General features: G+C 36.7%; 2 protein-coding genes across 3 annotated transcripts in view; one reads left to right on the plus strand and one right to left on the minus strand.

Annotated features, from left to right (window-relative positions):
* The first annotated feature begins 318 nt into the window (after nt 1-318).
* LOC131152064 (protein SRG1) lies at nt 319-3,097 on the plus strand. The gene is made up of 4 exons (XM_058103669.1): nt 319-889; nt 986-1,233; nt 1,446-1,773; nt 1,884-3,097. Exons 1-4 carry the CDS (start codon nt 503-505, stop codon nt 2,142-2,144), a joined length of 1,224 nt encoding a protein of 407 aa, XP_057959652.1. The 5' UTR covers nt 319-502; the 3' UTR covers nt 2,145-3,097.
* A 2,517-nt stretch (nt 3,098-5,614) lies between these two features.
* LOC131152419 (cullin-1) overlaps nt 5,615-27,891 on the minus strand; it is a 40,051-nt gene continuing 17,774 nt past the window's right edge. Inside the window, exons 4-21 of one of the 2 annotated variants that reach the window (XM_058104288.1) lie at nt 14,006-14,191; nt 13,765-13,812; nt 13,477-13,680; nt 13,316-13,393; nt 12,634-12,717; nt 9,908-9,997; nt 9,702-9,782; nt 9,529-9,591; nt 8,224-8,259; nt 8,051-8,137; nt 7,819-7,968; nt 7,688-7,743; nt 7,466-7,586; nt 7,203-7,364; nt 6,950-7,093; nt 6,649-6,867; nt 6,376-6,543; nt 5,615-6,293 (exon numbers count right to left, since the gene is read on the minus strand). In XM_058104288.1, coding sequence (XP_057960271.1) covers nt 6,192-6,293; nt 6,376-6,543; nt 6,649-6,867; nt 6,950-7,093; nt 7,203-7,364; nt 7,466-7,586; nt 7,688-7,743; nt 7,819-7,968; nt 8,051-8,137; nt 8,224-8,259; nt 9,529-9,591; nt 9,702-9,782; nt 9,908-9,997; nt 12,634-12,717; nt 13,316-13,393; nt 13,477-13,680; nt 13,765-13,812; nt 14,006-14,191 — 2,079 coding nt within the window. In that variant the 3' untranslated portion in view covers nt 5,615-6,191. The remainder of the gene's footprint in view (nt 6,294-6,375; nt 6,544-6,648; nt 6,868-6,949; nt 7,094-7,202; nt 7,365-7,465; nt 7,587-7,687; nt 7,744-7,818; nt 7,969-8,050; nt 8,138-8,223; nt 8,260-9,528; nt 9,592-9,701; nt 9,783-9,907; nt 9,998-12,633; nt 12,718-13,315; nt 13,394-13,476; nt 13,681-13,764; nt 13,813-14,005; nt 14,192-27,891) is intronic. The other variant, XM_058104289.1, reaches the window with a different exon arrangement.

Raw genomic sequence — 27,891 nt, forward strand, 5'->3', positions numbered from 1 at the left:
CAACAAGAGATTTGTAGTTGTCTCAATTTTCCTTCCTTTGTAGTCCTTTCTTTCCTAGCATCATAAGTTTCTTGTTAAAAGATCTAAAGTTACGTTTGGTTAGTAAAATGTCTACTCTTAATAGCATGAAATTAGATAGAAGTAGAAATATCGTGACAAGATTTGAGTGTAGTTGATCCTTATCGTTTCATGGATTCATAAAAGCTTTTGTTTTATATGGCAAAGCATCTCCTTCTATGAGTTAAAGGAGAGCTATTAAATCTTTATATTATAATTATTTTATTCTAGAAATAGATATTCTATATGTGAACCAAATCTAACCTAAGAAAGCGAATATCTCGAAGTTAATCCTTTTGTAGGGTTTTTTTTTTTTTGGTTCTTGGGCCACTGTCCCCCAAACACCTACTGCACTTCATAATGGACAACCCTTCCCAGTTTCTTGACAACAAGGACACTCTTGGACAAAAGGTTTTGAGTCACTCACGAAGTCCTCTCCCTTTGCATGATCAACAGTATTGGGTTTTCTCCTATAAATAGATGCTTCTCCAAAGGAAAAGCCACCAAAAACAGCTTCCAATTAAGCTTTCATCAGTCAGCCTCTCATAACCAAACTCTTGTTTCCATGGCGCCAGTACCCCTTTCTCCCATCAAAGTTGGCCACATCCATGATGTCCAAGAACTGCAGAAGGCCCAGACAGAGGCAATTCCAGAAAGGTTTGTACGGGACATGACCGAGAGGCCAACACTAACCACTGATGCACCACTGCCATCGTGTGTCGACATTCCCATCATCGACTTGTCGAAGCTCGTGAATGACAGCAAATATGAGCTCCAGCAGAATGAGATTTTGAAGCTCAAAGCTTCATGTGAAGAGTGGGGGTTTTTCCAGGTACAAGTGTTTTCACTTCTCCTCCTGTTTCAGAACTTGACAGCGCCTAATTAAGGTTGTGTGTTCACAGAAACTAAGTCTTAGCTGTTGTGGCAGGTGATAAATCATGGAGTTGAAATTGGTGTACTTGAGAGCATAGAAAAGCTGGCCATGGATTTCTTCATGCTCCCTTTAAAGGAGAAGCAGAAGTACCCGATGGCGCCGGGAACCATCCAGGGCTATGGACAAGCTTTTGTCTTCTCTGAAGACCAAAAGCTTGACTGGTGCAACATGTTTGCTCTTGGGGTTGAACCTCAGTCTATAAGAGTCCCAAAACTATGGCCAACAAAGCCAGCCAACTTCAGGTAAAAGAGTCCAATGACTGCACGTTTGGTACAAAGAAACGAAATGAAATGAAATAGAATCGTAAAAATTTAAATCAAATTTATCACTTAGTTTAATCATACTTTCCGTTACAATTTTCATGTTGTTTCATTCCTGCCCCATTCTATTCCGCAAACCAAACATTACGTATGCATGTGTTGGATTTCTAGGAGTTACATATTTGTTTCTGCAGTGACACCATAGAGGTTTATTCAAGAGAAGTGAGGAAACTGTGCCAGGATCTGTTGAGGTTCATTGCTATGACTCTTGGGTTGAAGGGGGAAACTTTCAATGAGATGTTCGGGTTAGCGGTCCAAGCTGTAAGAATGAACTACTACCCTCCATGTTTAAGGCCTGACCTTGTCATGGGCCTAAGCCCCCATTCAGATGGAAGTGCCCTCACAGTTCTGCAACAGCGGAAGGATAGCTCTGTAGGCCTCCAAATCCTTAAGAACAATAAGTGGGTAGCCGTTCAGCCTATTCCATATGCACTAGTAGTCAACATTGGCGACACGATGGAAGTAAGAGACAGGAAAATGTTTGCTTATTCTACTGCTTAATTCGTTGTGTTTGCAGATCAGCATCACCTGTCAATCTGTCATTGTGATTCTCAATGCAAACGTGTGTGCAGGTTCTAACAAATGGAAGATACAAGAGTGTGGAGCATAGAGCAATAGCACATCAGGAAAAAGATCGTCTCTCGATTGTCACATTCTATGCTCCGAGCTATGAGACACAGATTAGCCCAATTCCAGAACTAGTGGATGAGACCAACCTCCCAAAGTATAGAACATACAACCATGGAGAATACAGCAAACACTATGTAACTAACAAGCTACAAGGAAAGAAAGCCCTGGAATTTGCTAAAATCCAAACCAATAACTCCCCATAATTAGAAGGATCAACTTGGGGTACCTCCATTTAGGCTAATATAAAGTAACATCATATCATAAGCAAGTATTAGTTTATTGGGTCTGAACCAACTAAACCAAAACAGGTTGAGAAGCATCTGATTTGATGCACAGTGGCTGTATATGCACAACTCGGACTTGGGTTCACAGTGACAATGAATGGAAGCTTGTGGCCTGTGGGGTCTTATGTTTGTAAGCTTTTCTTCTCAAAATTGTTGTTTTGTGAGAAAAGAAAAGGAAGAATCAAACAGAAGGAGAGGTCACTTTTGGTGCATCCTCTTATCAGATTCCTAAAACGGCAAAGAAGGATGCAATCATGTGAGTAGCAAGGGCAGCCAAAACCACCGGTTGAGGTGACAAAAGGGTGCCCACTGTACGAGGGGAGGGAAAGCTTTTTCAGTGGATGAACAGAGGAGAGCCCACAGATCATGTGTATATGATTCTAAATTGTTCAACTGATTGGCGAGAGAAGCACCAACTGAGCAAGTTGTGAAAGGTTTACTGTGGTTCCAAGTTGAAATAATGTATCGAGTAGCAGTAGGAAGTAAGAGAGCACAGGGTAGAGCAGAGGCTGAGCTTAAAGCCTCAATCCACTCATGACATGAGATCTGCAGTAGACAAGAACAATAGGCAACCTATGACTTTGGCAGGGATCCACCACAAGTTGCTCAAAGTAATATTGTCTTAAAATTTGAATTTCAAAGTAGCTGAGGGATGATGATGCAGTTGGGGAAGTGGAGGGCAGGAAAATCATCAAAATCTCATATAAAAAATGAAAGAGTTTTTCAACAAGGGAAGGACAATGAGTAGGTCTTGAGGCTCGGTGAAGGATTAAATAAGAAAGAGAGAAAGTTCATTTTTCATTGTATTTCTTCACCATAGAGTATTATTTAAAGTAAAAATTTATTCTAATTTGACTAAAAATTTAAGAAAATTAAACTACATATTTTATTTTATTTTTCACTTTCATGATAAAAAAGTAAAGTAAATTTCTTTACATTTTTTTTTTTTTCCTTTTATAAGATTTGCGGATACCTGAATGATTACCTCCATCTCATCAATTCCCTAGCACATGGAAAGAGGAAAGTTGATGCATTCGAAAGTCTCATGGAAATAAAATCACCTCATCATATAGAATGGAATTTGAATGCAAAACGGTAGGTAAAATTGAGTAAAATTTCAAAATGACATAAGTTAAAAATATGTAGGGAGCAATTTAATTTTTCGAAACAATGAACTTTAAAACCATCCTTATAAGTCTTGAAATTGATTGAAAGCAACTTCTACTTTGAATTTATTAAGCTAGGGTTTGGACAATAGATTTGCTTTCAGCTCATTGTTCACCCCACAAAAATCCAAAAGCTCCATTAACATAATACAGTCGTACCTAGCCAATAAGCAAATAGATAAGTTAAATAAAATGAATCTCTCAAATCCATTCTAAAAGTAATCAAGTACTTCAAACAGGTGAAAGCAAAAAAATCACATGTTTTAGTTCAACAAAACGTCTAGCATTGCTTCTTTAGAATGGGCATATGGGGCACTAAAACGCATTAAGCCTATCTTAATCATGTGCTTGGAAGTTGGAAGCTTGGAGTTTGAATTTATACACATTTAGGTAAACTGCAGTATAAAATTGTATTGATGATTCAGAACGTTAAGTTGGATGAGTAGTATAATGTTTAAAACATATTTGCAACGAGTTAAGCATGACATTTGTAGAATATAAGAAGAGAATGGTTAAGATAGTTTAAACATTTGTTGTGTAAAATAAACCATGCGAAAGAGTTACTATTCGTGTTGCCAAAAGGGCAAATATAGATCTAAACTAACTTGGAATGAAATAGTTAAGATTTAACAACTTTTAATTATGGGAGGAAATCACGCACGATCGTGTAAATTAGTAAAAAGGTATTCACGTAGCCAATCCGCCAATCCACCTAGTGAAACTTTAGGCTTGATTTGTTGTCGTTGTTATTGAGCTTCAAAATACAAACACTGAAATCTATGTTGTCAAACAAAACCTAAAAATTAAATAAATGTTGACAGAGAGAAAAGAATGGCAATGATCAATATTCATTGATTAAAAAAATGGTAGGGGAAAAAGTGAACTATGACACAATCACTTTTTAATTTTCAACATTTTGATTTTGTTTCATGGGTCCAGGAAGGTCGGGAATCCATGCTTGAGCTAGGCCTTGACTCATGGATTTGACAACCCATCACGCTCAGCCTCTCTAGTAGTTTGATCTTAACCAATCTTTTGAAAATAAATTAAAAGCCAAGAATCAATTGAATATTTCGAATCAGACTTTAAATTTAGATTTAGGTAAATTTTAGTACGATTTGATATTATTATATCTTATAATTCAAATTTAATATACGATTAGATCATTGTAAGTCATCATAAGAGAATCCAATAAAACCGCAAAAGAAAAATAATCCAACTATTTGCTTTACAATTCTAGTGATACTGGGAGAACAGAGCCCTAGCATGGGATTCCATGAGCTGGCTTGCAGGGTGTTCGTGGATTTCTGCCAAACTCTGGCGGCACAGGGGGTTTGAGGATGAATGGTGACTTCAGCAAGCAACCAAGCAGGGCCCAGGAGCCATGTCTATGGAACTTCTTCAACTTGCGAAAGCTGCATATGCCAAAATTCGAATTAAATAATCGCTTGCTTCTCACCACCATACCATTCGCACTACGTATTGCTTAAAATTGACTTCGTTTTCTTTGCCCACATCCATTGAATAACCAACCAGCCCCAAACTGCTGGGACGCCTTATTTTTTTCTTTTCTACTTTTTTTAAGCTGCAGAATCTGTAGCAAATCTAATGGGCAGCAAAGACTAGAGCCTGATGAGGGCGTCTTACCGATTATCCCTAGGCCACCCAATTTTCCACACCATGCACATTTGACCTTTTTTAACTTTTTAATCCTTCACTAGGGCATCAAATCAATCAATTGGCAAGTAGAATTTCTCTCCTTTCTAATGATGGATGACAAGATCTGCAAAATCCATAGGAATATTATAATAGGCAACTGATGATCCAAATCCAAAAACCATTAAAAAGGAAGATTTAATTGCATTTTATATAATATAATCGAGGAGTGAAGGGTGCTGCGGCTGCAACAGGTAACTAAATTAATGAGAGCTACATAATGAAATCCGGCACAGGCTCAGAGCGGAGTGGGACTGAAAGGATTTCTGTTGACCAACTAATTACATCATAACTCGCTCATTCATTAAGAGTCAAAATGTGATTTTGGGTTCAGAAATGCCGTCGGAAATGAAAGTATCATCAAACATCATTTGGGTACACACAACTTTCAACCACTGAATAACAGGACTGGCAGAATTCAAAAAATTATTAAAAATGATCACAGATGTACAATACACATACTAATTTCCAAAGCCAGTAACTTGCTGAAATGTAAATCCCAAAAAATAAACATATAAGAGCATGCCACTTCCTCGCATCTTTATCATATCATCCAGTTAAAACTAAAGAACCACATGACGTTCCTTTATGAGCGCATTATAAACAAACGGATAGATAACCTAAGTCTTTGGTTTGAATTCAAAGACAGGCTACTTGCCTGACAGTTTATGGAACTGATAAAATGCACATCAAAGAGTGGAATTAAATTACAGATTTTTTTTTTTTTAATAAGACAGCAAATTGACGACTAAAGAACAAGCATAAAAGTCCTGAAAGGGGGGTTGCAGGAAAAAGATGCTACAGATGCCAGATGGTCCCCTTGGTGTTCTGGAACACATTACAGAATTGATTGCATTTCTCCATGGATGTGCAATCTGTAGTAGTTGTTCGCACCTGACTTCGAAGGCAAAATGTACAAGAATTCTCAGTTCTCATCTCTAGGCAATCATCGGAAGGGCACTCAAATAGTGAACATTTACAGTATGTGCCCCAACTCCAACCACCAGCTGATTACCAATCTTTCCATGCTATTAGCCCCAGCATCCCCCACAACAATTTTGATTGGATTATCAGCTGGGTTGAGTCATGCCAAATATTTGAACACGTTGGGGTTCTCCTTGTCTCTTTCCAGATAGTCTCGAGTGATCAGATCTTCAATCCGTTTCTTGATTGCCTTAAAATCAGGCTGTAAATTCACATTTCAACACCATTGATTAAAACTAAAGAAGAGCCAGTCATAAAAGAGAAGACAAAATGCTATAGACTACCTTGAACATGCGACCCAACTGCTCAACACACTCCATAACCAACTGCTGATGACCCAAAACTTTCCGGCTCTTCATGATGCGCACAATTGAGGCATCAATAGCATAGCGTCTGTCCTTATCAACATCTTCAATTACCTTTTTCTTCTCATCCACGGGAGGCAGAGGAATCTGCATGTTAAACAGATCAAGATTTCACCTTCCCACAAAATGAATTCAGGATAAGGAGTTTTTAACACAAAATACCAGAGAAACTATCTTGGACAATAACCATACCTTGATCCTCCTCATTTTGTCAGTAAATTTGGAGTTAAACTCAAAATAATCAGTTGGAGAAATTGTTTTGGTGTTTGGCTCCTTGTTTAAAATCTTATATTTTGCACATGACAAAGAATGAAGCAGTCTAACAACATCATCGTCAGTCAAGTTCAACTGAGTCATGATCTCTGAATAACTTAATCTATCTGAGGCATTGAATAACAGCAGGGCAGAGGCCTACAACAAAACATTACAAAAATTCAAACCAAGTAAACAGTGAACAAGCTTGAGCATAACTTAACCTCCATGGACAAGTTACCTGATAAGTTGTCACAATCAGCTCCATGGTTTTTGGTTCAAATTTTCCATTGATGTTACATGTGCCCAGCGAGTATATCCATGTCAATTTTCGGTGCTTAGTTTTTGTTTGGTAGAATTCCCTAAAAACTTCAACGCATTTAACCTAAAGCATACAAAATAGTAGTTAGTGTTCAAACAAGCCCACTCCTGTAAATTTGACTAGCAAACAAATTTAAAATTTCATTTGTCAGAATATAAATTTACGAATGTACCATCTCTGCTGGGAGATTGAGATCAAAGGACTTGTAACTTGGCCAGAAGCCCGTAGTCAGCACAGTAACAGTTAAATCAATTCCAGGGTTTACATGTGGATAATTGCTCAGATACTCCTCAAAATTGGCTTGATTTTCCCTCGCCAAAGTCAAATCTGTGACCTGGAAGAAAGAAGAAGAAAAAAGAGATTTCATCAATCCTAAACAAAAAAACAAAAAGCAGACATAACTCAAATCAGAAAGGATAATCAAGGATAACACACCATCCCCTCCATCTTTGAGGTGAACTGACCACCACATTGCTGCTTCAGCTTTGTCAGGATACTTCTCTCATGGTCATCATTAGCACTCTTGTCAAAAAGAAGTCGCCTTGCAAGCTTTTTCCTGCCAATATTAATGCATTGCAAAATAATCATCCGTATGTCGAAAGAATTATGTTTTCAGATTGTAAACAACCCACCAATTTCAAGAATGAGGGAATTTACCTATAGAATTCTGCAAACAGGTCTTTATCACTAATATAAGCAAGTAGTTTCACTACCTGCAAATAAATTACAAAATTTAACATCGCATGAATCAAAATAAAAAAGCATACTAGAAAGAGAGCGCAACACACCTTCTCAAGTGTTTCTTCAATAGCTTCATCGCTCAGTTTCTCACTTCCACCTTTCTTAAGAATATTATCACAAAATGTAGCTAATAGTTCTGCACTTGAGCTTCCAGCAACACCTTTGTTGCAGAAGACCTCAAAAGCCTCCTTGAGTGCCTAAAGAAAATAGCAAGACATTCAAGTGCAAGGGTAATAAAAAGTGATCAAAATGATCATGAAGCCATTCTTTGAAACAAACCTTGTGGAATAGAGTGTGATTCATAAAACAGTCATTCACATATGCCAGGTACTTGTCATGAAGTTCAATTACTTTTCTAACAAAAACCTGACAAGGAAACACAAGGTCAGTTTCCACATTATGACCAATATTCATTCAAATAATATGAAGTATAAAATCATAAAAATTTTTACCTGTTCTTGCAAGCCAACCACATCTCTTTTATCTGCCTGTGAAGATATGCTCATTAGATCAGAGATATAGAAGAACTTAAAAAAAAAAAATAGTTTATTTACAATTTTGACATGCATGAATAGATTAGTTCTTTTTTCTCCTAAATGAATTGCAAAATAGAATTGGCAACAGCAATAGGCATCAACTCTTAAGAACTGCCTAATGGATTTTCTGTGTCTCATAATAAAGTGAAAAATTGAGAATAATACAAATTCTGGAAGTGGAACAACTAGCAGGACCGGTTCCACCTTTTAGCTGTTGAATAGAGATTAAAGGGAAATGAAGCACCTATACAAGCTAAGGTCTAGACACGCATTTCTGTGCAATATAGGAAAAAATCAAAAAATAAAGGGAATTTCTCCTTTCATGTCATCGACATGATTTCAGCAATCTGAAATCTGCACCTCCAACACAGACCTCATATTCATACCCATTATATAATCTAAAACATAAGTATGATGAACATTTTACAGGTCCACTTAACAAGCAATCAAGTGCTAATCAAGCAAGGCCAAGACAGTATATGTGTATTACAATGTGAAGCATCTGACATATCAGGGTGAAAAAAAATGCAATAAGTAAATCAATCCCAAAAAGACTAAAAATCCTGTTGCGAAAATGCAAGAATAGACTGGTTTTTTATTCAAAGCCAAAAAAAAACTTCTTTTATAGTTTGTACAAGACAGAAAAATTATCTATCAGGAAAAAAAGTGGTAACATTTACTTTTAAGAGGTCCCAAATAGGGCATAAATGAGTCAAGCCGGCTCACTAGTCAAGCTCGACTCTATCTGATTTTGAGATACTGCTAGCTTGACGAGTACATTTCAGGTTTCACAATGCTATACGTGAGCTTAATTGAGCTTTTGTTATTTCAATATATAGGTTATATATCATATTTTTTATACATGTATTTGATATTATTTATACATATACTGTTACTTTAGAATAATCAAATTTAGCATAACCAAGTGACAACTCTAGGGATCAATAGAATTCTAGTCAAGTTTCAAAATAAAAATCCAACTCGGGTTTAAGCATTTCGTTGAATTGTCACAACTCAACTCAAAATACACCCTCAATCACGAAAACATGGAAACAGATGCTTCATTAATCTTAAAACCAAATGTTTATAAACTCATTTCATAAAAACTCTATAGAAACAAGTAAAGAGGGAGTGAATTAAAAAAACACCAACAAAGATACACATTTTGGTGTAGGTATGTGTGTGGAGGGGGAGGGAGAGGAAGACAATCAAGATACAGACCTTCTTGTTGCTAGCTGCATCTTCAGCTTGTTTGACCAAGGCTGTACCTTCGGCTGTAACATGCTGCATTATGCAATAAAGAAAAAAAAGATATATTTTTAATAGATAAAGAACAGAATATAAAGGTGATACAATATTAGTGTATTCCTTGACATGCAAGATGATAACTGTACCTGTTTAAATATATTAGAAACGGGATCCAAGCCTCGAGGTATTTTAAGAAAAAGCCTATACATCCTTGAAAGATCTTCAACCTAAATTGAACAAAAACGAGTGATAGGGAACAGAAATAAATGTGTCATTATGCAGTTTTTTTTTTGGTTTGGTGGTTCCAACATGGCAACGTAATGTTTCGATAATAACACAACTGATCAAGTACCTTGTCATCTCTCAGCAATGCATGACATCCAGAGTGCTCCTTCTCAAGTAGTTGGTTAGCATATACAGACAGCAACTCATGTTGAACTTTCTACAGTAACAGAAATGTTAAATTACCACTTTACCTAAAAGTTTAAGCTGTTAGGTTGAGGGCCAACAATATATACAGACAGCAACTCATGTTGAACTTTCTACAGTAACAGTAATGTTAAATTACCACTTTACCTAAAAGCTTAAGATGTTAGGTTGAGGGTCAACAATGTATGTCAAGTTTTAACACTCCCCCGCACATGCAGCCCGACAACATGTGGAAAGATAAAGACACGATAATATTACCCATTATAGGGAATACAATAATTTTTTAAATACCACAAAATAAATGCAGGCAACAAGACTAGAACCCAGAACCTACTGGTAACCAGCTCTGATACCATATTAGATTACCACTTTACCTAAAAGCTTAAGCTATTAGGTTGTGGGCCAACAATGTATATCAAGATTTAACAAGAAATATCATGGAGATGGTTAAGCTCCAACTCTAAAATACAGAAGGAACCATAAATAGCTTCTGCCTTAATAATAAATTTGGTATTATCAAGTTCCAGGTCTAAAATACAGAAGGAACCATGAATATAAATTACTTTTGCCACGAATATAAATTTAGTATAAAATAAAGAAAGAACTAACCTCTAGTAGCTTTCGTTCACTACTAGAGTGCTCCTTCTCAAGTAGTTGGTTAGCATATATAGACCGCAACTCACGTTGAACTTTCTACAGTAATAGAAATGTTAAATTACCACTTTACCTAAAAGCTTAAACTGTTAGGTTGAGGGCCAACAATATATACAGACAGCAACTCATGTTGAACTTTCTACAATAACAGTAATGTTAAATTACCACTTTACCTAAAAGCTTAAGCTGTTAGGTTAAGGGCCAAGCATGTATGTCAAGTTTTAACACTCCCCCGCACATGCAGCCCGGCAACATGTGGAAAGATAAAGACACGATAATATTACCCATTATAGGGAATACAATAATTTTTTAAATACCACGAAATAAATGCAGGCAACAAGACTAGAACCAGAACCTACTGGTAACCAGCTCTGATACCATATTAGATTACCACTTTACCTAAAAGCTTAAGCTATTAGGTTGTGGGCCAACAATGTATATCAAGATTTAACAAGAAACATCATGGAGATGGTTAAGCTCCAACTCTAAAATACAGAAGGAACCATAAATAGCTTCTGCCTTGATAATAAATTTGGTATTATCAAGTTCCAGCTCTAAAATACAGAAGGAACCATGAATATAAATTACTTTTGCCACAAATATAAATTTAGTATAAAACAAAGAAAGAACTAACCTCCAGTAGCTTTCGTTCACTACTAGAGTGCTCCTTCTCAAGTAGTTGGTTAGCATATACAGACAGCAACTCATGTTGAACTTTCTACAGTAACAGAGATGTTAAATTACCACTTTACCTAAAAGCTTAAGCTGTTAGGTTGAGGGCCAACAATATATACAGATAGCAACTCATGTTGAACTTTCTACAGTAACAGTAATGTTAAATTACCGCTTTACCTAAAAGCTTAAGCTGTTAGGTTGAGGGCCAACAATGTATGTCAAGTTTTAACACTCCCCTGCACATGCAGCCCGGCAACATGTGGAAAGATAAAGACACGATAATATTACCCATTATAGGGAATACAATAATTTTTTAAATACCACAAAATAAATGCAAGCAACAAGACTAGAACCAGAACCTACTGGTAACCAGCTCTGATACCATATTAGATTACCACTTTACCTAAAAGCTTAAGCTATTAGGTTGTGGGCCAACAATGTATATCAAGATTTAACAAGAAACATCATGGAGATGGTTAAGCTCCAACTCTAAAATACAGAAGGAACCATAAATAGCTTCTGCCACGATAATAAATTTGGTATTATCAAGTTCCAGCTCTAAAGTACAGAAGGAACCATGAATATAAATTACTTTTGCCACAAATATAAATTTAGCATAAAAAAAAAGAAAGAACTAACCTCTAGTAGCTTTGGTTCACTACTAGAGTGCTCCTTCTCAAGTAGTTGGTTAGCATATACAGACAGCAACTCATGTTGAACTTTCTACAGTATCAGAAATTTTAAATTACTACTTTACCTAAAAGCTTAAGCTGTTAGGTTGAGAGCAACCAATATATACAGACAGCAACTCATGTTGAACTTTCTACAGTAACAGTAATGTTAAATTACCACTTAACCTAAAAGCTTAAGCTGTTAGGTTGAGGGCCAACAATGTATGTCAAGTTTTAACACTCCCCCGCACATGCAGCCCGGAAACATGTGGAAAGATAAAGACACGATAGTATTACCCATTATAGGGAATACAATAATTTTTTAATTACCACAAAAATAAATGCAAGCAACAAGACTAGAACCCAGAACCTACTGGTAACCAGCTCTGATACCATATTAGATTACCACTTTACCTAAAAGCTTAAGCTATTAGGTTGTGGGCCAACAATGTATATCAAGATTTAACAAGAAACATCATGGAGATGGTTAAGCTCCAACTCTAAAATACAGAAGGAACCATAAATAGCTTCTGCCACGATAATAAATTTGGTATTATCAAGTTCCAGCTCTAAAATACAGAAGGAACCATGAATATAAATTACTTTTGCCACTAATATAAATTTAGTATAAAAGAAAGAAAGAACTAACCTCCAGTAGCTTTCGTTCACTACTAGAGTGCTCCTTCTCAAGTAGTTGGTTAGCATTTACAGACAGCAACTGATGTTGAACTTTCTACAGTAACAGAAATGTTAAATTACCACTTTACCTAAAAGCTTAAGCTATTAGGTTGAGGGCCAACAATTTATATAGACAGCAACTCATGTTGAACTTTTTACAGTAACAGTAATGTTAAATTATCACTTTACCTAAAAGCTTAAGATGTTAGGTTGAGGGCCAACAATGTATGTCAAATTTTAACACTCCCCCACACATGCAGCCCGGCAACATGTGGAAAGATCAAGACACGATAATATTACCCATTATAGGGAATACAATAATTTTTTAAATACCACAAAATAAATGCAGGCAACAAGACTAGAACCCAGAACCTACTGGTAACCAACTCTGATACCATATTTAGATTACCACTTTACCTAAAAGCTTAAGCTATTAGATTGTGGGCCAACAATGTATATCAAGATTTAACAAGAAACATCATGGAGATGGTTAAGCTCCAACTCTAAAATACAGAAGGAACCATAAATAGCTTCTGCCATGATAATAAATTTGGTATTATCAAGTTCCAGCTCTAAAATACAGAAGGAACCATGAATATAAATTACTTTTGCCACAAATATAAATTTAGTATAAAAAAAAAGAAAGAACTAACCTCCAGTAGCTTTGGTTCACTACTAGAGTGTAGATAATGTGAAACTCTATCCTTCTCACGTTTCAAACATTCCTCAGCCTGAAGTTTACAATAACAGAAATCATCTAACATGAAGAAGAAAAGTGATCTCAATCTAACAACAAAAATATACAGAGGCATACTTTCAACATATAATCTGGACAAGAATCTTCAAGTATCCAGTTCGAAGCCTTCCGAGAATAATAAGCAGCAGTATCTTTGAGCATGTCTGCTTCAAAGTCAGTTTCATAATAATCCATTTGCCCCATTCCAATCTCAACAAATATATCTAAAACATTCTTCAATAAAGCACGATCAATTTGCTCCCCCTCACGCTCTTGATCAATCTGGTTCAAAAAACACTTTGTTGCTTAATTTTAATTGAGGATTACAGAAAAACAGCGAGTAACATAAGCCAAGCAGAAGCATACCAAAGAAATAACAGCATCCCTCACTTTGCCCTTTATCTCCAAGTACACCTGAAATCAAAATAGATGCTTACACATGCAATGTATCTAGAGAGTATGACTGAACATCAAAAGAACAGCAACATTGACAAGTTTCTCACCTAAAATAAAGCAACCAATGCAACAACATAAATAACAGCCTCCAACATACAAAAATTAATATGTCAAGATGACAAAATGGTTCGGTATAGTACATTGGTCATACCAGCTCACGGAAGCAGGTGAGTCCAACTTCATTCAGTGCAGGAAGCGACCTTCGAGCAATGAAGTACCGATCAAGATAATGGAAGAAGCGAGAAAGCCATCTAACCATGACTTTATGATTCTGCCACCTTTTGACAAGCTCCCTCAGCATGAATTCATCATGCTTCTCTCTTAGAGATGGCAACACCTAAATTAGAAAATACAATCAATTAAATTAATGGGAACATGTAGAAGACAATGTTATAAAAGGATTCTATGAAAAAAAAAAAATTGATAGATCAGTAAGTTACATGAAAAATACGTGAAATCCAATTTTTGTTAAAAGTGCAGACTGAGCTGGACATAAGATATGACCAAACAGATGCTGCAAAATTACTGTAGTTTGTCTTGTGTGCTCAACTGTGGAGGTAAGGATGCTTACATCATGTCCAAGACCCCACAATACATCGTGAGAGCCTTGTGCACTAGGCTATTTTTGCCTGGTGACGCAAAATTTCCTTTGCTTCATATGGAACTAAATACCCCCCACTAAAAATATCTCACCAACTTGACAGGATAAAAACAATAACCCACATCCCCCCCCCCCCAAAAAAAAAAATGCTGTACATCTACACACACATAATCAAACAAATAGGAGCCTTCTTGTCTTAAAGAGGTGGAACAAAGACAGTTTGAAACTCAGGGAATCTCCAAAAGAAAGAACCAGAAAAGAAGAATAAAGAGAATCACTTCAACATTTTTTTATTCATTCGATATGCATACAATCCCCACAACCTCATAAAAAGAAAGAAAAAGAGAGCAAAAGATACCATCACCAAGCAATTCCTTGCCAGTGCCTAACCATAGGAACTGGATCGCACACCAAGATATCATAATCAACAAGGTCAGAGTGTAGCCTGTTCGGAAGGATATGCCAAAATAAGACCTCTTGTTATATTTGGATGGTGCCCAGAGTTTCTTCTTCACACTCCACATACATGAGGTCTTCCTCTTCAAGAATTGACATGAAATAGTGGAAATGTACCAAGTGTATCCTAAATCCACAGAAAAGCAAGATTTATGCATGGCAAGGGCTCTTTATAAGATAGTTAAGGAAAAGAATTTGCTTCCAATCCCTCTTGATGTTTGATACCATATAGGGAAAGAAGCAATAGAACCTCTGAATGAGAGGGTTTTTCTTTCAAAGTTTAATGGAAGGTCGCTTCAGATTCCTTATTTCCTGAAAAGAAGGGTCCATAATTATACTTTGATAGAAAAAGAAACTTCTCATAGATGAAGAATGAGCGAAGAGATGAGAAATCCTCAAAAAATGAAAAAGAAATAGATGCTAATACAAAAAGAGATCCAAGATTTAAGTCAAATGAGACAACCAATCATGTTGAATATTGAAAAAATTCTTATTGCAAAAGAACCCTGTAGTGAAGAGCCACATGGGACTCTTAAGAACCAATCCTCTCTCAAATCAATCCTGCAGATGACCCATGACCCATAACCCATGATCTTTAAGAATACAGGCACCTCTACAACCAAATAACCCAAATAACAGCAAAAATTGACCACCACCAGTAAGTCCTTCAGTCTTTACACCTTGCAAAAGCTCTAAATCAACCATCAAGAAAGCCTCCAATGAATAAGGACACACCCAATGCTCTCCCACAAACAAAACAGTTTATTCCATAAACACCTTGATATGGAGCAGTGCAATATAACTTGCATTACCCTCTGGACCTCATTACTACCATATATATAACACACACATTTGGAGATAGTGCCACGCATGGTCTTCGAACCTAGAAAATTGGTGCTAACTCTTTTAAGAATGGCTATCCACATAAAAGCCTTTATCTTTGAAGCAAACTTTAGCTCTCCACAATCTATTGGCAAGAGGAAAAGAATGATGGATCATAATTATAATAGCAATGATATTGTCAACTTGGTTAATATCCTCTTATTCTATTACCTTTCTTTGTACCTAGGTCTGTGGACAGTTTTTTGCATTCAATTGCTTTTCTCAGCAGTCCTTTTAACGAATACATCATATTTCTTGAACAGTACCACCCCTCCAACCACAACCACCCCCCCTAAAAAAAAAAAAACAGACACACACATACTGTATGTAAACTGGTTTACTTAAAAAATTTAAATCACATCTCAGCATTAACCTTGCCTGTCAAACTCCAGTCTATTTTCAAAACTTCATGCATAAACAATAAAAAATAAAAAATTTTGTTGACCTTATTGGTCATGCTCGGTTTTGATTATGACAAATACTCATTGTATCTAATGAGTGTTTAAGTTTTTGTGTAGGAACTAAGACTATTAAGATCAAGATGTGCAAAAAGCAAGCAAAGACTGAAGACCAATTTATAATTCAGCATTGTAATATATTTAATTGGTCTGTAATAGTAAGTAGGTATTTGGTTTGTAATAAGCTCACACACATCACATGTATGATTTACTACGTAAGCTCAAACAAACTATGAATGACAAAAGACCTTAGGGTGTACCCTTCGGTCAACCTTCGGTCGACCGATGCCGAACTTTTTCGGTGTCTTCAAATTGGACCTCAAGTGACCCTAGGACACACACATTTACACATGTTTGTTAGGCACTTCATTAGGGTTTGTATGTCTCAAAACGGGACCGAAATGCACACTTGGTGCACTTTCGATCGACCGAACCAGGCAGTTCATTCTGCCCTGGTCGACCGTACCAGGCCTGGATCAACAGTTGACCAAGGCCCTAGTCGACCGAACTAGGTAGTTCAAAAAGCCCTGATCGACCGAAACCTCCCTAGGTCAAATATTTGACCATCTGGTTGACCGAGCCAGTTTTGTACTCCAACTACCTAGTTAACCGAGGGTCCTCGGGAGAAATCCCAGCGGTCTGGTCGACCGAACCAGCCAATTCAAATTGGCCCGGTCGACCAAACCTCAGAGATTTGGAAAATCACCTTGCACCGATCGACTGACCACTCAGTTCAAAATACCCTTGGTCAACCATACCATTTGAGTCCTGGTCGACCAAAACATTTCTAGTCGACCGGACCTCTCGGGTTGTCCTGATTTTTTTACCACAGTTAATATTTTTAAACAGGGTTAAAATACTTTAAACATCATTAAACTTTTCTAATAATACCCAAAAGGTCCCCAACGGTCATATTTTCTCCCATGTCTATATATATAAAGTTCATTTGAGAAAATTAAGAGTGATTAGCCACTTTGATTAGGGAAGAATTCTCTGAAAAATAAAACCCTATACTACTCATTTTCTTATTCAAATCACTCATACTTGCCTTCTATTATTGCCTATATCATTTGTAAGTTGATTGAGTGTTTTGCTTAAATAGGTTTGCTCTCCTAGTGTACTTGTTTGACACCATTTTCTTGAGAGCCAAACCTAAGGATTCTTAGGGGGCTTTTGCTAATAAGCCTATCCTAAGAAGACTTTGTTTGATCTTCTAAGCTTGCACCTTTATTGCAATATCTTGAGAAGTTTATATTTGATTTTGGTTGCAAAAACTCTTTTCAAACACTTCCAAATATCTATTACACTTTTATCTTGTAAAATATTTGAAGAGATATTTGTTTGTGTGATAGTGATCTTTGTTGTAATATTCTTTCACTCATATATTATTTGCTGAATACAAAGATTACACATCTCTTGCAAGCCAAGCATATACATCATTTAATATTTACATGCTTGAGATATCTTGCTGATTGAAATACTGGAGACTTGACATCTTTGTGTGAACTGATTTGCTAAATATCTTGTGATACAAAGATTGTTTGTTTGTCACTCTCACGTACGCATTACACAAATAGAAAATACCTTTGAGAGTTGAACCATTTAGACCACACTAAGCTTACATATTGAATCATATTGTGGTGTATATTATTGCACGCATCTGGGTACATATCTGCTTTACACGAAAACACAATCACTGTACCATTTGATTATATACACATTTGTTGTATATCCAGGCTCGGGCCTGAAAAGGGAGACTAGCCCTGGAATAGTCCCGAATTGGCTTAGACCCAGTTAGGAAAGCTAGGTGCGTCGTCTTGTTAAGGCGTGTAGGTTGAGGTCAGCCCCGCTAATTGACCTGGTTAAGGTTGAGGTTAGCCCTGTATTACTTTGACCTGGTTGTAAATGGTATCGCTCCACCCTTAAGTGAGCCTTTAGTGAAATCCTCCAGTTTGCGAGCTAGAGGCGGGGACGTAGGCACAGTTGGCCGAACCTCGATAACATATCCTGTGTCTATTTACATTTCAGCACTTTATATTTACCGCACGTATATGTTATAGTATGAATGATGTGCTTGATTTAAATTCCACGTATTTTATTTATCAGCACATTTGGAAATTGCATAGACTGACCCTAAGTTGTGTATATACTGTTGTTGAATAGATTAACCTAGGAGAAAAAGTTTTAAATTCCAATTCACCCCCCCTCTTGGGAATACACCTTTTCTAACAAATTTCATAACTTCATGCATGAACAACAAAAAATTAAAACTTAAGTCCTATTAGGTGGGAGCAATCATATGGAATCCTCCCCCCCCCCCCCCCCACACACCCTCCCTCTCTATTATGCACAATCTGGGATGCTAGAGCATATCCTTAAAAAAATTAAACTACAGACAAATTATTTCTAACTATCTCAGTCAAAGTAATTCTAGGTCCACCCTTCCTCTTCTACAGCCCTCAACTAATATTTTTTGTGCTAGAATAATGAAATCATTAAATAGAAGGGAGAGGAAAATGAAGGAATACAAGTAAAAGGGGATAATTTGAGGGAGGGAGGGAGGGTTGATGCCCTAATGAGCATGAACAAAAATATTGCAGGGCTTCCACAGGCCCCAGCGATTATTGAAACAAGGACAGTTTTGGAATCAAAATTGAGGGAAGAATCAGATAAGGAAGGTCACAGTCCAGTGGAGTGATAGGTGTTCTCCCTGAACATGAGCAGGAATAAGAATGACACGAGGATAGTAAATTGTTATTGAGAGATTCATGAATGTGAGGATGAATACTTTGATACACCTCCCCTGGTAGGTTTGGCAGAATCAGAATTTTTAGCTGATCAAGGGGAATTTTTGATTGTCAATGGAAATCAGATTTCAAAGCAAGAGGTGCTATAAAAGGGTGCAAGGACATGTAACAGTTCCTCTCTATCCAAGCACTATGTTCTTTTCTCTTATGTAGGTGAAGGATGGCACCTCAAAATGTGGCAAATTTCTTTCTTGTGAGGAATAGGGGTTTTGAATCAAGTAGAAAAGGATGTGTATTATAGAGTGGAGCAATTTTTGCTATCTTATGGACCCTCTGGATCGAGAGGAACACAAGAATGTTTAATGGCCACACAACTTGCCCTGGTCTCTTATGGGATAGAGTGGGGTTCTTGACATCGTTCTGGGCCCATTTTTTGGTTTTTTGGGGGGTTTGTCGTTGTCCAATTTGCAAAGGATTGAAAAGCAGCTCTGGTGTAATATTTCTGGGTGTAGATTATTGTATCTACAGGACATCTTGTCTTCATCCATTCTATATTGTTTTGGTTCCTAATACATGTTCTCTCATAAAAAAAGTGGCCCCCCACCCCCGGGTGGGGGGGGGGGGGGTGGTAATTCCTCTTCTTGTCAGTCTGAATTACAATTTTCAACTAAACCTGTTCACATATAAGGTACTTGAAATGAGCTTATTAATTCTGACAAACGCATTATGCCTATACCTGTGGATTTTCACCTTAGACCTACTGGGGATGGAGGACAGCCAGGACCCACAAGAGTTCTAGGATAGAATGGGGTGCAAGTTGTTTAATCCTCTACATTAAGCCTTGAATGTTACTGTTACTCCAAGAACCTATGAGCAGAAGGGAGAGTGTAAAAGGAGTTTAAAGATTGGCTTCTACTGTCAATCATAGTAGTTAGAGGTGTGAGGCGAGCCGAGGTGCAAAGGGTCTTTGAAGCCGAGGCGCGAGGCGAAGGCGCACGCCTCATGAAGGCGAGGCGCACAATTATTAAAATGGTGTAAAATGTCGATATGGGGTAATTGATATATGAACATATGAATATCTAGTAACATTAGAATTTAAAATGCCAAAAAACTCAATTACAAAATTGAAAATTTAGCCCAAAAGCATCAACAATTCAACATAGTTCATCATCAAAAGAAAAGAGTACAAATCAAAAAATAGAAGCTAAATTTCAATAAAAATAAATAAATATTATGTATTAATTATAATTTATAAACTCACATTAATTAAACTAAATATTACAAATTAAAAAATAGTAGCTAAATTTCAGTAAAAAGAATAAATATTATGTATTAGTTATAATTTATAAACTTGCATTAATTAAACTAAATATTTAATTAGTAATTACATATAAAGAAGAAGAGGAAAAAAAGTAGCCAAATTTCAATAAAAAGAATAAATATTATGTATTAGTTATAATTTATAAACTTTCATTAATTAAACTAAATATTACAAATTTAAAAACAGTAGGTAAATTTCAGTAAATAAAATAAATATTATGTATTAGTTATAATTTATAAGCTTAGATTAATTAAAGAAAATATTTAATTTATAAGCTTACATATAAAGAAGAAGAAAAAGAGAAGCAGCAGGCAGCATGCAACAGTCAGCAGCACGCAGCACACAGCAAGCAGGCAGCAGGAAGAAGAAGAAGAAGAAGAACTCGCGAGGGCTCCTGCTGGTTGGAAACGAAGTCGCGAAGGGTCGTGCTTCTTCAAAATGTCGAAGACGAACTCACGATTATGGTTTGAAGCTCAAAGATGAAGTAGCAAAGGCTCCTGCTGGTTCGAATCTGCAAAACGAACTCACGAAGGGCTTCGAAGGGCTGAGAGGGGCTAGGGGCTATGTTCGTTCGAGTCGAATGAGGGCTACGGGGTCTGGCTGTGGCTATTTCTCTACTTTAAATGACTAAAAATTCACAAGGCGCGACTCACTGCGCCTGTCGCCCCAGTGCGCCTCGTCTCGCCTAGCGTCGCCTCTTGCAGGTCGCCTCGCCTCACCTGGTTTGAGGTGCAAGCCTCTTTGCTTCACTGCGCCTTGCGCCTAGGAGGCGCGCTTTTAACTACTATGCTGTCAATTATGGGGTGAAGAAGCGTAAGAGAAGTAGAGTAATTAAGTTTATTTATTTATTTTTTTATTTATTTATTTATTTTTGTGATAGAAAAAGAATAAACTTCATTAAAAGATCAGGAATACAGAAAGAGGGGAATAGGACATCCTCCTAGAAATAATCTGCAACTAACCAGAAAGGGAATATACAGAGATAGAACACACAAAATCAAGCCAGCAAGTAGAGCCAATCCTGTTAAACATCCACGAAGCTCACTCCTTTAAAATACCCATAGCCAACACACCAGAGCAATGGCCGGTAGTGAATTTTCTCTCAAACCAGCAAAAAAAATCAATGTCCGCCCTGGAAAACTGCGTGCATTGCATTCCAACAGCAAATCCCAAAGAACTGCAAAATAAGCACATTTCCATAGCGCTGTCCAGTCCTTTCTCCTTCCAAAACTAACATAGGAAACTGCCAAAAAAATTCTCCACCATCTCTGGGCATGCCTAACTCTGTCCTGTTAAACCAAATAACTCATTCCACACTTTCCTCGCAAAATCATAGTGCAGACATAATGGGATGCAGTTTCTGAACAGTTATCGCAAAGAACGCATTCATCTGGAGAAAGTGCCATCAACAGTCTCCTACTCTGTGACAAGTTATTGGTATTGACTCTATTAAGCACAGCTAATAGAAGCCATGATTTTTGGGGGTACTTTGGCCTTTCAAATAGTTTTTTTTTATAGAGCGGAAAAATATTTGAGCCTTCCAAATAGTTTCATGGGTTATGGGTATTCAAATGAAGTTCCTGAGCTGAAAGGTTAGGCGTTTGGGAAGAAGCTAGGTTAAGTGTTGTAAGACTAAGGAGATTATAGGCAAGATTTCCCCATATCTTCTTGTGTCACAAGAGCCTAAGTTAGAGGTGGCATATGGTTTCTTGAAAGGAGTATTTGGAATTTCACATTTAAGGATTTGGGTTTAGCATCTATTGGTTCCTCAGGGGGAATTGTGGCTATTTGAGATGTTAGGTTTTCTGGTAAATTGGATATTTTGATAGGTTCCTTTTCTGCGTCTGTTCAGTTAGATGTTAAGGAAAGGAGTAGTAGTGGTTTTTACCTTAGTTTATGGACCTAATGTCCTTGATTGAGGGTATTTTCGGGATAGGTTAACTGCAGTTTATGGTTAAGCTTTCCATATTGGTATTTGGGAGGAGATTTCAATGTTATTAGGTTACAGAGAAATTGGGAGAATCTAGGATTAATGAAAGAAAACTCAAAATCTGGAATGTGGAGGTATTTTGTGATATTCATTCAAAGAAAATAATGAAAAGAAAAGAAAAAGGCATTTTTTCAGGAATTTAGTGTGATAGATTAGCATAGGGGAACAAGCTGGCGAACGAGTTCAATTTTCTAATGAGTTTGAACAAGCTCTTTAAGGGAAGAAGTGAGCTGGAGGCGGAGTCTAGAATGAATAGGGTTAAGGATGTGGAATTGTCACGACTCTTTTATAGGGTGGCAGGTGGTGGTGGGAGATGGAGGAATTTGGTAAGGGAGTTAGAGGATGATAGGGGTTCAGTTACTAGGGTCCTGGTTGCATTGCAGCTATAATTATTGATTTTCATAGGAACTTGCAAACAGAGGACAAAGCGGAGTGATGAGAAAGGACTTTTAAGGAGGAGATTAAAGGTGCACTTTTCAAGATGGATACATTAGCAGAGGGAGAGGGAATCTCAAGGACTAGCTGGTAAAAGAGCTCAGTTGTCAAAGACGAGGATTGTACATCAAGACTCTTTCATAGGGTGGCAAGTGGTTGGGCATGGAATTTTGTATAATAGTCACAGGATGATAAAAGTGAGGTTCCTAGGGATCCTGGTTGCACTGCAGGTATGATTACTGATTCCTATAGGAACTTTGTTTTCAGAGGGGGGAAGAGGGAAAGCCTATGGTTAGGGCCCAGAGGGGCTGGATTAGTGCCCTATTTCAACAGATAAAGTAAAGTAGTTAGAAAGACCTTTTAGGGGAGAGATTAGAGGTGAAATGTTACAGATGGATAGAGATGAGATTGCATTTTCTCAGGACTGGGGATTTTTCAAAGAGAAATCTTTTCAGAATCTTTTATTGAGTTTTTTGATAATGGGATGGTTGGGATAAGTATTAACCCAACTTTTATTTACCATGGTGCCTAAAAGAGATTATGCTATTAGAAACAAGGATTATAGGCCATAGCCTGGTGACTGGTGTCTACAAGATCTTCACCAAGTTTTATCTAAGAGAGATTGGCTGCGATTTTGGAGAATACTATTTCCCATAATCAGAGTGCTTCCAGTGGTGATAGGCAAATCCCAGATGCATCATTGATAGCAAATGAGGTGTTCAAAAAAAATATGGTTAGAAGAAATTAGTTATTAAAAATGCTTGTGATTGGTTAGAAGAAATTGGCTGGGATTAGTTTTGAAATTAGTTATTAAAAAGGCTTGTGATTGGGCTAGGGTTTTTGGACAGTGTTATGGACAGACGAGGTTTTAAGGTGAGATTGGAGGAAATAAGTTCACGGGCATCTCAGTTTTTTGTCTTTGTGGGCAGCAAGGTTGAGTCTTGGTTTTGAGCTTCTAAGGGTCTTAGATATGGAGATCCTCTTTCCCCTTTTATTTTTACTATTGTGTTGTGGCAAGCCTAGAGCAGGATGATTGACGAAGGCATTGATAGAGATTTGGTGGAGGGATTAAGGTGGAATATAAATATTTGTCCATTGTGCATCTTCAAATGATACTATCTCTTTCTGTTATGGGCAGTTCCACTAATGTGCTAACCATTTTGTTGGTGTTTGAATAAGTGTTGGGGTTAAGAATTAACTTTCCTAAGTGTAACATTGTGCGACTCAATATTGATTCAGGTTCTTTTACTAGGTTAGCATGTTAAGTTGGCCAACTTCCTATTCAGGTGTCCCTTAGGGGTTGTTTGGCTCACGAAATAAAAAATATTCTCCTGAAGTGACATCCTTGGGAATGGATGCCTGCCTCATAGGAACAGTTTTGTATGGGTGTTGTAAGATTCTCATAAATGCACATGGAATGCCCAAGTGTTTGATTTTAATGCAGGAATCCGCATCAACACTTAATAATCCAATTAACCAAAATAATTGGGGCAATATGACCTCAAAATTTCAATTATTATACTATATTATTATAGGATAGTAACAAAATTATTTTCAATTTTTTTGTACTGATTTCTACTTTCGTTAATACAATAATTTATTATTTTAAATATAGTAGTGGCGTGCAATAATACTATATCATGGGGCATTAATGTACAATTGGCAATAGTGAGGGCACTTTGGTCCCAAAAATAGGATTCCCATGAAACTTACCCAAAAAATGAGATATTATTGCCATGTCATATACAAGTCATAAAACAAACATAAAATTAGGATGCCATGGATATCACATTCCCAAGAATGTTGAGAGATGGCCTGAACCAAACATCCCGGGGTAATCCTAAAATCTGCTAGGAGGTTAGATGGGTGGAGAGGAGATTTCCTAACTTGCTTTACTCTTGTCCATGAGTTGGTCCTCCATTCCTTCATATTTATTGTTCTTTTTAGAATTATGAGAATAATGAAGAGATTAGAGATGTTGATGGAGAACTTTTAATGGTTGGTGAGGGGGAAAGAGACCGTCAGTTGGGCGACTCTAAGTGGGTCTAAAGGAAGGAAGAATAGGGTCTGGGCAATTTTGCATCTAAAAACATCTTCTTGGTGAGGAAGTGGTTATTGAACTTTTCTTTAGAACCTAAGGTTACGTTTGGCTCACAGAATGCCTATTCCTATGAAGTGATTAGTAATAATAGGTTAATTACAATTATTTATAGGAAAAAACATGTTGTTACCATACAGAAATTGATAACATGAAGCTTTTTATAAATCCATAATAAGGACTAGACAAGGAATAACTATTCTCAAATTTCACCATGGGAATATCTATTCCTTTCTTATTATATGTTGGATGAAATAATAAGGAATATACAAGGTATCGCTATTACCTCTACTCCCAAATTTCACATTGTATTCAATCTTATTCCAAGAAATACCTATTCCGTGAATGTGACCTAACTCTCTTTGGGATAAGATAATTCATACTGAATTTGGATTTCTATAAAATGAGTGGAAGAGCAGGATATTTTTCTCCCTCATCAGTTTTCAAGTCAAGAATGGAGAAAATGTTTTCTTTTGGCATGGTACTTGATGTGGCCAATCTCCTCCTAGCACAAAATTCCCTTCCATATTCAGTTTGGCTTGCAACAAGGATGCTGTAATCAGTTATCAACTTCAGAATACAGATCAAGGGATTTTCTGGAATGTTCCCTTGGTTAGAAATGAAGTTGAATGGGAAATTAGATATCCAACGGATTTTTATGGTAGCTTGTACAAAATCCATTATCGAAAGCAAAAATCCCAAGTGAATCCTGGATTGAAAAAATGGTAGATTTACAAATCCTAATATAGAAATCTCTTTCCTCTAGCAGGAACCAGCGAAAACTTCCCCTGGATGCCCATCCAGAAAACAACAGCCCCTCAAAGGTTACTTCAGTTGCATGTGAGGCAACTCTTGAAAAAATTCTTGCTGTTGATAACTTGCAGAAGTAGGGGCTGCCCCTTGTTTATGAGTAATTCTTGTGTTTGGTAAATGATGAATATATTGATCACACAGCTTCAGGACCAGAAACTTGCGGCCACTTCTCTGATAAGGCAGTAGTGGGTAACTGCTAAAACAGTGGAAGGAGAGTTATGGGCTAGGAAAGGGGAAAGCTTTGTCCCTCATCTCCCTTGCCATCTTTTTTTTTTTTTTTTTTTTTATAAGTAATAAGTTTATTGATATAAAAAATGAACAACACGTACACAAGGAGTGTTCATGGGGTAAACAAATCAAAAACAGAAATTACAAGAATCTAGTAAATCAAAAACAGAAGAAAATGATTGGTTTCGCAAAGCAGCCAACCAATCCATCAAAGTTGTAAAGAAAAATAGCTTTAGGTCCGAAATGGATCTTTCCTTATATTCAAAACACCTACTTTCTCTCCCTCCAAAGACACCACAATAAACAATGCGGAACTATCAACCAAATAAACCCATTTTGATAACGAACAAATCTGCCTTGCCAACATGCTAGAAGTCCCACTACAGATTGCGACATAACCCAGCTCACTCCAAACAAACCCAACACCATAACCCACAAGTCCATTGCAACCGGACAATGAATAAAAAGATGATCAACCGTCTCATTATTACACTTGCACATGTAGCACCAATCCCTTGCCATCTTTTCTTTTGTTGGTGGAAAAGATAGAAGAGAGATCTCAAAGGATTGGCTATGCCTTTACATGTCACTAAAGACCAATGGATCAGAACTGCCACTAGTTGATACAGTACATTGTTCTTGACTGACACTTGTAATTCTTGACATTTTGCACACCCACAAATGAGAGTGAATTTCTTTTGTTCATATGAACTTGGGTGGCACCCCCTTGATGCTGCTTTATAAAACTTTCTTTGCTGAGAAAAAAAGAAAAAGAAAGAAGTTGGTAATGGGTAAAGGATTCATTTTTCTAAGGATCATTCAGTTAAGGAGGCGCCTTTGGCACTTGGGTGTCCTCATCTTTTATGGTTATCTAATCTTCATGAAACTCCCATTTCTGCTTTCCCCTGTTTGCAAAAGAATGGGTGTTCTTGAGATTGCCATTTTGTTGTGAGGAATCTTAATGACAGAGAGACTAAGAAGCTTGCTTTTTTATTAACACACTCGATTCTTTTCATGTCCATTTGGGGATTGATAAAAGAAGTAGAGCTTAGATTCTTTGGGGAATTATTCTTGCAAATCTTTCTTTTCTTATATGATTTGTTATCTAATGTTATTCGTTCAGCCTTGTATTCTTCAATTTGGAAAGCTAAAGGCTTCTACTTGGACTCATCCTTGACAAAATCAATAACAATGACTAGCTTCAAAAGTGAAGACCTAACAAGGCACTGTTGAGGTGCACCATACGTTTGTGTCCTATGCTTTAGGAGTGGGGAGACCTGTTCACATTTGTTTTCACAGAGTCGTGTCCCTATACTTGGGGCACATGGTATTTTGTATTATTGGCAAAAACCATGGTCTTAAATTTCCTCGAGATTGTCAAATTTTTTTATTTCCGTCACCCTCAAAATTGAAATGGCAGTCAATTTCTGTCTTCCATAATTTCCATCAAAATCTCAACGAATCATCTGAAATTTATCGAAATCTCGAAATTTTAACGTAACTTGTCAAAATTTTAACCATACGATGAAATTTCCTTGAAATTCAAATGAGAAATTTAGGAGTGGAGTGAAATTTCTCTCTTAATTTATTTAATTTATTTTTATTGAAACAAAATATTATTACAAATGCTTTTGAAATTATATGAAAAATAAACTTACAGCAGCATTTTATTTGACCATTTACGTCTAAATTATCATTATTTGTATAATAAATAATATTTAAATGATTTATGAATTTCATTTGTATTAGCTGAATATGTTTACTGTACATTATCTTACAAATATGTTTGATACACATATTATATTACAACTTTTCCACCTCATACACAACATAGATGTATTTAACTTGTAATATATTAGTCCTAAAACTTACATTATTATGTTTGTTAACCATTTCTAAAGTTTCACAAAGAATTCCATGTTTTACTACTAATTTCCGTTACTTTTTCAAATCGAAATTGACATCGAAATCAAAATTTCCATACTTTTGGAGCTTCGAAATTTGAGCC

The sequence above is a fragment of the Malania oleifera genome, chromosome 3 (genome assembly GCF_029873635.1).
Source record: "Malania oleifera isolate guangnan ecotype guangnan chromosome 3, ASM2987363v1, whole genome shotgun sequence".
Taxonomy (NCBI): Eukaryota; Viridiplantae; Streptophyta; class Magnoliopsida; order Santalales; family Ximeniaceae; genus Malania; species Malania oleifera.